General features: G+C 40.0%; 1 protein-coding gene across 1 annotated transcript in view; it reads left to right on the forward strand.

Moving 5' to 3' along the window:
* Positions 1–15,323, forward strand: part of THSD7A (thrombospondin type 1 domain containing 7A) — a 528,740-nt gene that overhangs the window by 493,511 nt on the left and 19,906 nt on the right. The window contains exons 24-28 of the mRNA XM_090046913.1: positions 2,544–2,661; positions 6,391–6,536; positions 9,262–9,436; positions 12,930–13,103; positions 14,149–14,244. Coding sequence (XP_089903039.1) covers positions 2,544–2,661; positions 6,391–6,536; positions 9,262–9,436; positions 12,930–13,103; positions 14,149–14,244 — 709 coding nt within the window. The remainder of the gene's footprint in view (positions 1–2,543; positions 2,662–6,390; positions 6,537–9,261; positions 9,437–12,929; positions 13,104–14,148; positions 14,245–15,323) is intronic.

The following is a 15,323-nucleotide window of genomic DNA, read 5'->3' on the forward strand; positions in this document are numbered from 1 at the left end:
ATGTCTTGGACATACAATTATTACTTTTTAAATGGAAATCTCATTGCAGGGTTCTCATGCTTATGATAAACTTTGTGGCCAAACAGAAAATTAGCCACTTCAAAAACACCCCCAAAAAGGGTATTTAACAATTTTTTGTATACACTTTGTGTGCTGTCTCTAATCTGATCACATGCTTTCATGGTGCATTTTGTATTCTTTTTAGCAAAACTTTTTTGATCCAACCCCCCTGCATTTTTAAGGGTAGCATATTTCCATTAGGAAGGGTAAGTGAAACACTTCATTGAAAAGAGACAGAATATATATGAATATTCAAATAAGAGAAATCAGACTTTAAAAACCTTAACTCAAATTTCATAGCAGTAAATATACCATTATTTAAAATTTTACAGAACATATAATTATCCTCAATGCCAATTAAAATCTTATCTGGTGAGCTTCAGAGTTGTCATTTGATACCCCAGATACAAGCTAAGGCAAAGTAAAATTCTGCATTTTACATACCAGTGGTTATTGTCTTAATTTTATACAATCTTGCATTAGTTGGTCAATCAGCTAAAGAAGCTGCAGTCATCCTGATTACTGCCAGGATAATCAGTTTCCAGAGCTTATTATCAAGTTGTCATTATGTTAAAATAACTTGTTGTAGCAGTGAGTCTCTTTGTGTATGCTTACTGCAAAATGAACGCATCACAGCGCTTTTCCCTTCTTTTTCTTCAGCTATTTAAAATACAAATCCTTGAAGAAAGGATAGTCCCTCTCTTGCAACAACACGTATCAACTTACTGCTATTCATTTACCCATGCTTATGAAGCAGAAAAATTTAGGAACAACTTCTGTCTGTATCAGAAAACAAGCTTTGCTACCGTATTCGTATAAGTTGGTCAGTTTATACAGTTAACCTAAAACAGAGGCTACACAAAGATATCTTAAGTAACAAATATACATACTGACATGTGCAGATAATTTCTGTGGACCCCAAGTCATACTGTTTGAAGAGACCCTTGTCTAACAGTCTGCTTAGCCCTGCCAAGTGCAGGCAGAAATATGGTATGTTGATCTTGAACACACATAGGGCAGCTTCCATACCTGGAATATATTTATAAGACACTGTACATGAGGGATCTGATGCTCAATCCACAGAATCACACTTTTTGCCAGTGCCACGTGATCATTATATCAGGCTACAGAGCTTCCATCCATGGGGACTCACCTGGGGCTCAAGGAGGAAACAATAGATGAATAGGAAAGAATTGAGTCTCAAGAGCCATTTGGCTTTCCCAAGGCTGGCTTGGCTGCATTTCAGCACATAAATCTTGAGCAAGCCAGCCAGATCCTTGTAACATGGACCTTAGTGTTCCTACCTTCAGTTTTTGCTGCCTTTTGGAGCTTTCTTTCAGCTATAGCAGTCCTGCTGAGTGGTCCAGGTTTGCGTTTTCTGCAGTTGTAGAAATCAACTCAATGGGCTTTTGAGTCTATACTCAGAAGAGTTGACTGGGATGAAGACTTCAAAGACTGATAGCTAGTTTCCTGATTATCCAAACACAGACTAATCAAAGTTTTCAGATGTCCCCTAAGAGCTTTGAATAACTATAACAGGGAAAAACAGCTACTCATTGCTAGATACATAAAACAGAACAAAACAGCCTAATATGTCCCAGTAAATGATACTTCAAATGTAAATTTCAAGGCTGCCAATGTATCAGGGTCAAAAATCTACAATATACACAGTACAATATTTATAGAGTGCTTACTAATGTTCTTACTAATTTCTGGCTTTATGTTCATTAACTATTGCAGCCATTTTATAATAGGTTCAACATGTCTGATCATCTTAAAATGATGTTCAGTTGTCTTTTTTTTTTTAACTGTATTGCAGTAAATTCATCTAGAGCTATTATATTCACTTTTGAAAGTTAACTCACTGTATAGTGCCTGGAAAGAGGAGAATTTTTCACAGTAGTAAATTTTAGACTTTCTTGATATTAAAGGAGCTAGTTTCAATACACTCGCTGTTACTTTCCTGTAATGAGTCCTGTCTTTTTCATCCATGATGCAGCTGTACAGGATACTGTCATACAATTTCATTTGCCAACTGCTACCTGTTGTAATTTAGGATACATATTAGCAGAGAAATGGATTTATCCTAATTTAGTTGTAGCCAATGTCTGAATTAAAATTACAAAACTGGAATCCTCCATTCTTGGACTCTGAGGAATTCATCCCCATTTTTAAGTACATACACACATGTATTTTGAGACATACTTCAGCACTGTGCTAAATTGGAGCCATTATATATCTATGGCTCTATTTATATGACTACAATTATAATGTATAATATATAATATATGTATATATAAAAATTGGAGCTGTAATACACACACAGAGTAATATATATATATATATTCCTTTCTTTTAAATAATTTACTAAATCCTCAGTCGAGCATAAATTCATCTCAGCTTTCCTAGATTCTCAGTAAGGTAAGCTATGCGGGTGGGACAGGTCATAGCTTCCATGTTAACAATTGCATCTTTTATTTTAGCTTGGCTTGGAAAAAACATGGCAGATGAATACCTCTTGTGTGGTAGAATGTCCTGTTAATTGTCAGCTCTCTGACTGGTCTCCATGGTCTGAATGCTCTCAGACATGTGGCCTTACAGGTAAGTTACCGTTCTTGGAATATCTTCAGGGCAAATATCTTTCAGTCTGGGTTTAGTTTTGTTTTGTTTTAAAACATCGAAAGCTCACACCAGTTTGCCAGGAAGGTCTTCCACTCAACATAGAAAGGAGATGTGGTGAATGACATATGAGACTGTCATGAGACATTGGTTGTTCTTAGTACGTTAGATACAGATGGGGACATTTTCATGTTCCAGTAATGGGGAGGGCAGGGGAGGGAGGGCAGGTTACCATATTTCATGGTATACAAGTCGACACGGTGTATCAAAAAACTTAGGATTTTCATAGATTGGGTGTATAAGTCAACCTGACTTTTTGGATCAGAAATATGGAGTTGACTTATACCAGCCCCTGTGCACCCTCACTGCAGGCAGGACACCCAGGGGTGGACATGTGTGAGACCAGTGCCACCAGAGGGGCCAGAGGGGCTTGGTGCTTGGCTGGTGCAGTCCAAACTGTGCTGCTCACAGGGGCTGGGCTTGGCACTCGGCTGGTGCAGCCCAGGCAGCGCTGGTTGCAGGGGCCAGGGCTGGCACGGCCTGGGCCAAGCCGGCCAAGCCCTGTCCCTGTGAGAAGTGCAAAAGAGGAGGGCTGGCCGGGCAGGATGCACTCTTTGCCAGTGCATGCAAGTAGGGAGCAGGGAGATAGCTAGCTCCAATACATTCAGTTTCCCCCAGTGACATCCAAGTGCCAGCAGAACCGCATGCCACAGAGCAGCAGTGCCTGCATGGGCCATGAACGCCTGCTGGCAGCTGTGCAACATGGAGGGGAATTTGTAGGGAGCCCTCACACCCCCCACCTTCCCTCACACCCCACACTATGCACCCACGTCCTCACCCTGCCCACTTGAGCTCCACACTCCCACCACCCCCCTGACCATGGGCTTAGCACTCCCACCAACCTCAGCACCATGCTGTGTGCTGCAGCTCCCCTGTCCCTGCCTCTTCCCTACCTGATGTCATGAGCACTGCAGCTGGGAGACAAAGAGCTGCTAGATGCCAGGGAAGCTGAGTACCCTGGTGGCTGCAGCAGTGGCAGCAGCAGCCCTGCCTGGAAGTTGCATGCGGACTGAGCTGGGCCATGTATACCGTGTATAAGTCAAGGTAGAAATGTAAGGATCAATATTTGGGCTTCAAACCTTGACTTATACTCCATGAAATATGATAGCTGCATCACTTCAATTAAGGTTAACAACAAAAATATTAAATGCATTGTGTTGGACTCTTGGAAGTTTAATCCCCCATAATGCATATACATGGTCACATGCATGTGCACCCATGTCCAATTTCTGAAAATGTAGGTAGTCCTAAACCTTTTACTAAGGGGATGTTAGACTCTGTGGAATAAGGAGGGTAGCAGACCCTTCCCTCTGTTTTATCCCCAACAGTTTAGTGGTTTGGGCATTTGCCTAGGAAATGAGAGACCGAGGTTCTAGTTCCCCTTGCCTGGAGGGTATTTGGACTTGCCATCCCAACACAGCACTCTAACCACCATGCCACAAGTCACACATTATACTAGATTCCCTTTCCAGCACTCCTTTTTAAAGTTGGCATGCTGGTCAGTCAAAAGAGAGGTGAGTTGGGCCAGGAGGAAACAAAAAAGGTTAAGGGTATGTGGCTCACTGAGATGGCTGCTGGTCTGGAAAGGAGAGGGCCTGGGTTCTAGCCAAACCCTTGCTCCTACTGAGAGAGAGATACTTTCCCACTGTGCTGCCTCTGTCCACTTTTCCAATGACTATATTAAATGCAAGAGATGGTGGCTTAGCTTCAAAAGGAGCACTAGAGCTGACCCTGAATAATGCCTGACCTGTTCTATTGTGATTTTAGTACTGTGTTAGGAAATCACACAGAGGTAGGTTCAAACTCCTTCTGGGCAAGGGAGTCTATAACTGGGCTCTCCTGCTTCCCAGACAAGTGTCTAGTTAGAGCTAAAACCTGGGAATGCCATCCTCCTCTACCATTTTGCTTTAGGGATTTGCATCCTGGTCCATGTGTTCATATTTGCCTATGCATGCAGGGTAACATGTCCAGGAACAGAATTGCAACCTGCATGTGAGTATTAAAACTGTCACGTAGATACTCAAAGGGCCTTGCCACACATTCAAAGTAAAGCTGGACAGAAACCAGCTATAAAGTTTTACATATTTTCACTCACTAACTTTGTGGCTGGTTGGCTCTTTTTATAGCTGGATGGACATTTTTATGGCACAATAAAAATGTATGTATGACCAGTCTAAGTCTATTGTGCAGTTAACCAGTTAATTGTGTAATGTGTACCAGGGGCCAAAGGCAAACAGAATCCCACCCTTGGTATCCCACATAAGGGATTGGGATGCATTTGTGCTAAGCAGTGTCCAAACATATAAAAGATTATATCTGCCTCTGAGGTAAGAATTCTCATGGGTGATATCTTCTATTGGACCAATGATATGGTTGGGATAGACATAGGCAAGCTTTGCTATCACAGTATGTTCCTCAGGCCTCTCTGAGACATGTAGGCCTAAAATGTAAGTCTAAAAGCAGAATGCAGTTACAACTATGAAGTTGTTCTGTTACTACAGTCAATAGCTTGCTGCTGTAGTATTTGATTATTTATAAGCAATCAGTGGTCCTCATCACTTTTATATCTGAATCCTTTGCACATAAATTACAGGATATCCAATTGGAGAGTTCTTAGTTGCTTAGATAGAAACAGGATGATTTCAAGATGGAAATCCAAGGCCAGATTTTCCAAACTACTAAGCACTCCTGTTCTCTTATGAAATTCTGCCCTCAGGCTTTCAGGGTGCCTATACATGAGTATCAAGGCTGCTCCGACATGCTGGAATTCCAGTTGCTGCGCAATTGCTGAGCTCCAGCAGCCTCCTGCATCTCATGTATCTTAAAAATGGCAGTGGGAGCACTTGAAATAAAACTCATCGAACAAGCTTTAGTTAAGCATCCCCGCCACAGTTTTTAAGTGAGATGTGGCTGTGCTTTAATTAGAGTGGCTCCCAGAGTCACTTAGTTTCATGTTCAACTTTGTCCATATAAATGTACAGTTAAATGTGCTTTAAAACAGCAATATTTGAAGATATCCCTTGAAGTGCCAAGTTTTTATGACATTATGATTTTCCTTTGGTCTGAAACACTTCTGTCCTCTGAGAATTCTGCATTACGATAATACCCAGGGAAACAAAGAGCAAAAGTGGCAAGCTCCCTCTGTTTGCTGAACTAAGGCAACTAGCATCTTGTGAATTGAAAGGACTTCTAGATTAAATCCAATGAAAACGTAGTGAATTAAAAGTCTTAATAATTCCATTCTAGCAACAGAACTCCAAATATAAGAAATTTTGGTTTCCCATGTTTCAGTAGAGATGCCATGAACAAAATAGTAAATCAAAAAGAGGTACCTTTTGTTTTTCCTCGTGCAGCTGAATAATAAACTATTATTATTGCTACCACTGTCACTATGTTATAACAACACATAATGAGACCTAATCAAGGATTGTATTGTATTACACCCAGTACATGCAAATAACAATGTAGATAGTACATATCCAAGGAAACCTAAAAATCCACCTAGCGGACATAAGACAACAGGTGTGCTGTATAGTCCACTTTGCCAGAAGTATAGTAACAGTAAATTGTACTCATAGTTTTTAGGGATTGAAACAGACAAATAAATATATCCACTTCAAAGTTGCTTATATCACTCTCTCTTCTTTAAAGGAAAGATGATACGAAGGAGGACAGTAAATCAGCCTTTCCAGGGCGATGGGAGGCCTTGTCCTTCTCAGATGGAGCAATTCAAACCCTGTCCAGTAAAGCCTTGTTACCGATGGCAGTATGGCCAGTGGGCTGAGTGCAAAGTTGAGGTAAAAGTTCTAATGAACATTAGATGTTACTCTGTTCTCTGCATTCAGGGATGTTTGTGATGTGCACGTATAACTTTACAGAATGGTTAACAATTGTATGCAGTATCTGTGTATCCAAGAACATAACACAGGTTGTTACTTTTAGCATTGATATTTTTCTATAGCTGACCTTATTATTCTAAGACAGACATAAACGGTGATATCTGAGCTATAATTCCATAGTAAAATAACTGGTCGGCATCTACCTGTGTAAGAGAGTGCCTTAATCCAGAAAATATTTTTGTATATGATATTATGACATGTGTGGTTAACAGATGTGCTCGAGTTCTCTGTAACAGTACTGTGGCTCTAAGATTCACTTCCATGAAATGTTGGGAAGACAATCTTTTTGTTAGGGACTTGGTGGTGGGTTCTGGGTGAAATATGGTACTTTTCTTTTGTTTGATTTACTGAATGGCTAAAATAATCCTTCTGCAGGTGACGTTTTAAATTCTGTCCAGTGGTTATTCCTCATTAGGACTATTATTTTTAATTGTCAAAGCAGTCAAAATATGGCAGCATAGGTGTTTGTTTTGTTTTTGTCTTTTTGACAACCACTGAGGGTCCCTCTAGAATGATTAGGGGCTGTTCATAGAATCGGAGAAAAATAGGGTCAGAAGCAACCACAGGAGGTCGCCTCATAGCAGGATCATCTCTGACTATCCTAGGCAAGTGTTTGTCTAACCTGCTCCTAAAAACTTCCAAGGATAGAGTTCCACAAAGTCTGAGTAGCCTATTCCAAAGCTTAACCATTCTCATGAGAAATATGCAACCTAAATCTCACCTGCTGTGATGTAAGAACATTATTCCTAGTCCTGTTCCCTTCGTCCATAGAAAAAAGTCTATCTCCATCCTCTTTATAGCCTCCCTTCAGGTATTTCAGAACTGCTCTTCAATTCCCCTTCCCACCCCCCACCCCGTCTTCTCTTTTCCAGATGAAATAACCTGTTCTTTCAGCCTTTCTTCATGACACGTTTCCCAAACTTCTAATTATTTTTGTCACTCTCCACTGAACTCTTTCTGGCTTACCCACATCTTCCTTGAAGTGAGGAGCCCAAAACTGGATACAGCACTCCAGATGAGGCCTCACCAGTACTAAATAGAGTAGAAGAGCCACTTTCATGGAGTTACAAGTGACACTTATAAATACAGCCCAGTATGCTCCTGGTCTTTTTTCCAGCAAGATCACATTGTTGGCTCATATTCAGTATGCAGTCCACTGTAATCCCACATCCTCTTCTGCAGTCTTGCAGCAGAGCCAGTCAGGCCCCAGTCTGTTTGTGCTCATGCAGTAGTTCCATCCAAAGTGCAGGATTTTACACTTGTTCTTGTAGAATTTCATTTGATTGATTTCAGACTATTTCTCTAGTGCATTAAGATCATTATGAAACCTAACCCTATCCTTCAAAAGGCACCTATAGATGTGATGGAGCTCTGCTCTGACGTGTGCTAATTAGCACATGTTGGAGCATTTGATTTATCAACTCTGCTTCAAGTCTGCTGATACATGCTAATTAGCATGCTCCAGCAGCCTCCTTGTCGCATGTATTTGGTGTCCCTGCATTTCAAAATGGCAGCAGGGGCACTTTAACTAAAGCTCATTTAATAAGCTTTAGTTAAAACACCCCTCCACCTTGGAGCATGTGTATAGATGCCCTAAGAGCCTATTACCCCACTCAACTTGCTATTGCCTGAAAAGTTGATAAGCATGTACTTAATCCTATCCTCCAGATCAGTAATGAAGATGTTAAACACACTAGACCGAGAACAGGCACTTGGAAAGCCCTACCTCCTCCCAACTAAACATTGAGCCATTTTTGACAGCTCTTTGAACATAATGATCACTCATGGGTCAGGCTGAGTTGAGCCACCCAGGAGGTCATACCATGATGGGTCACCAAAGGGATCATGTTGAGTCTGCCTGAGTTATGAATTCACCTTACAATACTTTCATCTGGGCTTTATTATTTTAGCTTATAATGAGAATGCCAGAAATATTGTTGAATTCCAGGCATATCATACCCACTGGTCTTCTCTCATCCACAGAGCCTGTTACCTTGTCATAGCAAGAATTCAGGTTGGTTGGGCATGAATTGCTCTTGATGAATCCATGTGGGCTGTTCTTTGATCACCTTGTTTTTCTCCAGGCCCTTAGAAACAGATTCCTTGATAACCTTCTCTATGGCTTTTCCTCTTTGCAAAAGTGCAAAATCCATGGGTTTTTCCATTAACATGAAAAATCCACATTTTCCTTGGGTAAAGGGAGGAATCCCTGTTTTTCTGTGGGACATGGGAAACCCTGCTTATCTCCTCTCCTATCTGTGCTGCTAACTGGTCTTATAAATTGATAGCTGACATTATTTGTGAAGGTATTACATACTTCAGCTTTCTTTGCATCCTCTATTACTAGATTGCCCTCTGCATTTACTAAAGTACCTACATTTTCCTTGGCCTTCCTTTTTTGTCTGACATACTTGTAAAACCTTTCTAATTGCCTTGCTAGTTTCCATCTCAAAGTACTCTTGCTTCAAGCACTGTATGCTACAGGATGTAAATCAGCTTATTTTCCAAATCTTTGGCATAAAACAATGATTGAGTATTGCTACTTTATCAGAATAAGTATTGATGATGTAACCAATGAAGGCTAGCTTTTTCTGTTCAACATTTTTATTTCTTTCCTCCTCAGGATGCTCAGTGTGGAGAGGGGACAAGAATCCGGAACATTTCCTGTGTGGTTTATGACGGATCCACTGAGGATATTGGTAAAGTAGTAGATGAGGAGTTTTGTGGAGAAATAGAGCCTATTATTGATGGCAATAAGAAGATGGTACTTGAAGAAGCTTGCACCGTTCCTTGTCCAGGTAACATGCTTATTCAGATAAAGGTAGTTCCATATCAAGCTGGTTAAGATAAGGTGTTATATACAACTGAAAACAAAGATAAATGATCAGCTACAAGCTATTAAGTATCTTCTACATATTTATATAGCACTGACCCATCAAACTTAAAAAAAATACTTTTCAGTAGGAATTTTTTAATAGTGACTGGACATTCCTACCTTGCAATTCTAATACAAATGTAGTGACTAGGGAAAAGCAATGCTTAGGTCCCATCTAAATGTTACACTTAAGGTGTGATTAACCAGTTAATTATGTTTAAGTTGTGACCCAGCTACACATTCAACCAATTAATGGGGTGATAAAATAGCACTAAGATACAAAGTTATTCCACTAAAAATGTGTAATAACTATGTAGTTTGTTCTTATCACAACATTCATTGAATGTGTGGCCAGGGGTCTTCCTGTGGCTGAGAACCCCTCAGTTGATGGGACCCCAGTCCTGCAGCTGACAAGGCTCAGAGTAGCAGCAGCATTCCTGGTTGTTCCCCCCTCCGTTATGCCCCCCCATGAGCCTTATCAGCTGTGGAGCTCATGGGGTGGGGAGCGGGGCAGTGGGAAGAAGTCTGTGAGCCTCATCAGCTGCAGGGTTCAAATTACACTTTCACTCTTGGGGTAGTCTGGAAAAAAATTAAACTGGTTCATTGATTAACAAGTCCACCTAAGTGAAGGAGGAGTCCAATCAGAGACCTCCCCCCCCCGCCGTGTTATGATTTTCAATTCTTACAGGGGGGCTCTTGTCTCATGGGTGGATCAGCCCCACCCTCCAAGTTCCCCTTTAATTTTTCACCCCCACTATGATCCTCGTTAGCCGTGGGGCTCCTAGCAGGGGCAGCACAGGGATTGCTGTGAGCCTCATCAGCTCCCAGCCACAGTGGTGCACCACCTACCAGCCCTGCAGCTGACAAGGCTCACAGAGGCAGCAGCATTCCAAGGCCAAACAGCTGATCCAGCATCGGATCCAATCACCCTTATTGCTAGTGCAGGTAGATCAGATGCTGGAGTTACCAATCACGTCTCCCTACCAATCATGTCACACATGCATGAATACCGTTTGTTCAGTAGGGAAAACTAAATTAAGAACTATAGATGATAACAGCTTTTAAAGATGAATTGCAAAGGTTTTGCTGAAAATCAAACACCTGTCTATATGATGTAAAAATGAAAAGGAAAAAAGCGTGTAACTGTTTGAGTTCTAATGTATATGTATCTCTTAAAAAAAACATACTTTTTTGCAATTGCTAAAATAAGGCTGTAGACACAGAAAACACAAGCATCCCCAAATATCACTGATTGTGAACCAATTTCCAATTGCCTGTGAAATGCTGTGGCTCTGATACTAGGGGGTGAGAATGACCCCACAGCCCATCATGCCTCGCAATGGTCTAGCTGGGGGTGGGTGCTTGTAATCACAGATTGAGAGCTCCCAGAGGTAGGTGACCTGTGGTTGAGGCAGTTTTCACTTTTCTACTATCCCTTCTTTTCCAAACATGAGTCCCATACATTTTAATTGTCTGCAATTGACTGAAGTTTTCCAAGTACTGCCTGACACAGGGAGGGGTAGGGTGGGGGGCTAGGCTCGGACCCACATTTCTGGGTTTCCAGATGCTGGAGGGAGGGCATACTTGGAGCATGTGGTCAAATAGAGAGTAAGGACACAGCTGGATGTTAGAGTGCTTTTATTGAACAAGCAGCATAAGGGAACTCGTTGATTTTTTTAAAAAGTGCCAACAAAAGGGAACAAAGAGGGCAACAGAGTTCTTGCTACATATCAAAGCAGTCAGTCCAGCAGTGGGGGGAAAGGGGAGAGTGAGGAGCAAGGCAGTTTGGGATGTCTGGAGAACCAACCAAACCTGTGTCATGGAAGTCTTCATGTCCACATATAATCACTGACCCGGTGCACTAGGAAACTGTTCAAAAGAGATTTTCCAGGTATTTTTTTAACCATTTCCGGTAGTTTTAAACTTGTTTGTATGTCTGTCCATTTCAGGTTTAAACCATATCAAAACTGGTCTAAGTGTTACACGTGTCCTTGCCCTAACACTTTAATTTATAAATAGAACCTTTCATCATATAAAGGATCATACAAATGGCAAATCCCATTCACTTGAAAGAGCTATGGAAGGATATCCCTGCAAATGGTTGACATACATCACACTACACAGTAGTGGACCATGGAGATATTTTGCCCAAAGACATTACAAGTTTCATGGAACTTTATTGACTATGCAGAGTAGAGACAGCTGTGATTTCCCAAATGCAGTGATATTTTAGTTAATCCAATGTTTTGTCTTTACATATTTTCACTTTCTAGTAGAAAATCAGAAGACTAAGGTGATCTAAGATTTGTTAATCATATTTTTAAGAAAAATATCAATTCTTGGTTGGTTTTTAAACTGCTGAGCAACAACCTTTGCTCAAGCTATCTCATGTTTAGCCAATGAGGATAACTGCCCCGTGGTGAATATGCTAATGATACACTATAGCTAATGTTTCCAAAAACAAACTATTTGCCCTCCTATTATCTGTGTGTCACTTCTTCAATAATGTATTTCTTTATATGATTTTGTAATGTGGGCAAATAAAAGTCCTTCATTAATCAGGCATCTGGTCAACACAATGATGATTATAATTGATATCAGCAAATTTAAGGTAACTTGAATTTTTAATTACCCTCTTGCTGAAATAATTAAAGTTGAAGATGTTCATTCAGTCCTTCTTTGTATATTTTAGTTTTCTAGTTACCTTTTACACAGAATGATTAGCAAAATTTTTTTATACCATGACTCAGATTGTCATTGACTGTAAAGCCAATAAGTAAGCTACTGAGATTTTATTCTTTTGTCTTGAAGGATTGGATAACATTCTTCAGATTCCGCTTGTCATAGAACTCACAGGTCACATAGTCCATTCATTTCCGAACAAAGAATGTTCCCTGCAGTTTGGTCATTTCCTCAATGCTTTTATGTGATAACAATCTGTTTATTAAACCAGTACAGACTATGAAACAATTTATGTTATCTTAGCAACTAGCAAGATATGTTCTTTCCAAGCCAAGAAGAGGTAAAAGCTATCCTACAGATCATGTTTACATCACAATTAAGATGGAACATACATTACCTCTCATTTTTTGAAAGCTAAATCATTGGATGTAATATTAATCAGAGACCTAAAATTAGGGTGACATATTAATGCTACAAACTCTTGGAATGTATTAGCATAAATAAGAATTTGTGTCACCTTAAATTTCCTGATGAATCATTTCTGCTGGATAGGATATTATAATAATTTTGTCTTAGAATAAAGGTAAGTATGACTCTAAAATGAATGTCCTTCACAGTTGAGGGAGAGGTAAGTGGGCCAATTTGAATCAAAATTATACAGCTCTTATAATTAACATTCCAAATTTTTTTTGTAGCAGCATCTTCAGCTTTCTTATATCATTGATGTTGGACAGGTGATTGTTATTTGAAGGAGTGGTCAGAATGGAGTCTTTGTCAGCTGACTTGTGTTAATGGTGAAGATCTTGGTTTTGGGGGGATACAAGTCCGTTCCCGGGCAGTGATCATTCAGGAATTGGAAAACCAACATCTTTGTCCAGAACAGGCTTTGGAAACAAGATCATGTAGTGGTGAGTAGTGAAATACACAGGAGATAGGTTTCTACTGTTATAAGGTAAGATAAGAGCAGTATTATGTTCCGTTAATTGAAGAAATCAAGATAAACTTGTATTTACTAAGAAAGACCAAGCATTTGATTTTTTCTTAGCCAAATTTTAGTTACTGAAAAAATGTTGAAAATGTTAATAATTGTATAAAAAGCTGTTTAGGATTTTTACTCAAAACTTCCAAGAGCTTTGCCCATTTCTAATAGTATTTTTAAACCAGTATAAGGTTTTAAATTTTGCACTTTTTTAGAAATATCATTAATTGTTTTGGGTTTTTTTACTGAGTAACCACTGTTTACGCATAGCAAAACTTGTGAGAAAATAGTAATTCTGTCTTCTTGAAGGACACCCAAGGGGAGAAGAATAACACAGAGGTTATTTAGATCAGTGAGATGGAGGCTGTAGCCTGGGCCTATGCTTCCATTAATGCAGTGCTGTTTATTCAATTTGTCCAATTACTGTTAATTGCAAGGTGAAGCGAGCCAACCTTAAGTGAAGGTCTGGAGAATGCTATGAGTAATAATTAGCTGTGGCCTGGACATTAAGCACTTTATAGTAAAGCAGGAGACAGTTTCAAACTCTCTCTGACTGAGGAGAGCCAAGAACTTGGTTCCCCTGCTTACTGATAACTGCTTTACCATAGGGTTATTAGACTAAAATGTGAGGAGGCAGGTGGTCTTCCTCCTACAGCAGCTATTGTTTGTGTTTTTCTCCAACTAGTGTTTTGAGACTTATTTGGCACTGGGTGATTCTTCCATCAGTCACCTACCCAGTCTGCACACAGCCTTCAAAAAATACTGAGTTACTACTGAGTTGTTTAATATATCTGAAATAGCCCCCAAATCATCATCCAAATAAGGTTTGCTTATAAGTGTTTCATTTTTCTAAATTGGAATTTTGTTTACATGTGTGCTCTTTATAAATAATTGGCAGTCAATGGTAAGCAGCATGGTGTTGTCCAAAGAAAGTTTTTTTAACAAAGCCCTAAGTGTCAGTATTTTATATGCAGATGGCCAATGTTATGAATACAAATGGATGGCTAGCCCATGGAAGGGTTCTTCTAGGACAGTGTGGTGCCAAAGATCAGATGGTTTAAATGTTACGGGTAAGTACTAATGTTATTTTTTCCTAACACAGAAGTCAGTCAGGTCTAGAAAGAATAAAATTGAGTGGAAATATTGCTGGTTTTCCCAAAAGATTTGCAAATAATGGTCAAATATTGCATCTTCCAATAGTACTACAGATTTACTAGCACAGTATTACCATTGTTTCATGATTGTGTATTTAGTATATTATGGATCATCAGTCTGTTACAAAATAGGACTTGAAAGACCATCCACAGTATGACAGTTAAGAGTAACTGAATGCAAAATAATGCCTTCCTTAGGACGGACTAAGTATTTTACATCTTACAATTTCATCATCCGGGTTCTAGAATTTCAAATTGTAATCGATTTCCCTATTATGTACAGAACTATATTACACCTGCACACAGAGAAAGAGAGAGAGAGAAACACTGAAATGGAGAAAAACATATTTTTCTATTTCATACAATATGGAACCATAGACGATTAGGGTTGGAAGGGACCTCAGGAGACCAACCCTCTACTCAAAGCAGGACCATCCCCAGCTATATCATCACTGCCAGAGTACTGTCTAGCCAGGTCTTAAAAAACTCTGAGGAGATTCTACAGCTTCTCTGGGTAGCCTCTCCAGTGCTTTACTACCCAAAATTTTACCTAATATCTAACCTAACTTTCCCTATTGCAACTTGAGAGCATTCCTCCTTATTCTGTTATCTGCCACCACTGAGAACAATCTTGCTCCTTCCTCTTTGGAACAAACTTTCCGGTAGCTGAAGGCTGCTATTAAATCCAACCCTCAGTCTTTTTCTTGTATCAAGAGTCCATTGTTGGCTCGTATTCAGTTTATTGTCCACTGTAACCCCCAAGTCCTTTTCTACAGAGCTGCTGCTTAGCCAGTCAGTCCTCAACCTGTACTAGTGCATGGGATTATTCTGTCCTAAATGCAGGACTTTGCAAATGTCCTTATTAAACTCCATGAGATTTCTTTTAGCTAAATTCTCCAATATGTCAAGGTCTCTGAATTCTAGCCCTACACCCCAGCATATTTACTATTCCCCTTAGCTTGGTGGCATCTGCAAATTTTCTGAGGGTGCACTCC

This window comes from Crocodylus siamensis, chromosome 5 (assembly GCF_052110815.1).
Source record: "Crocodylus siamensis isolate JL-2025a chromosome 5, ASM5211081v1, whole genome shotgun sequence".
NCBI classification, from domain to species: Eukaryota; Metazoa; Chordata; order Crocodylia; family Crocodylidae; genus Crocodylus; species Crocodylus siamensis.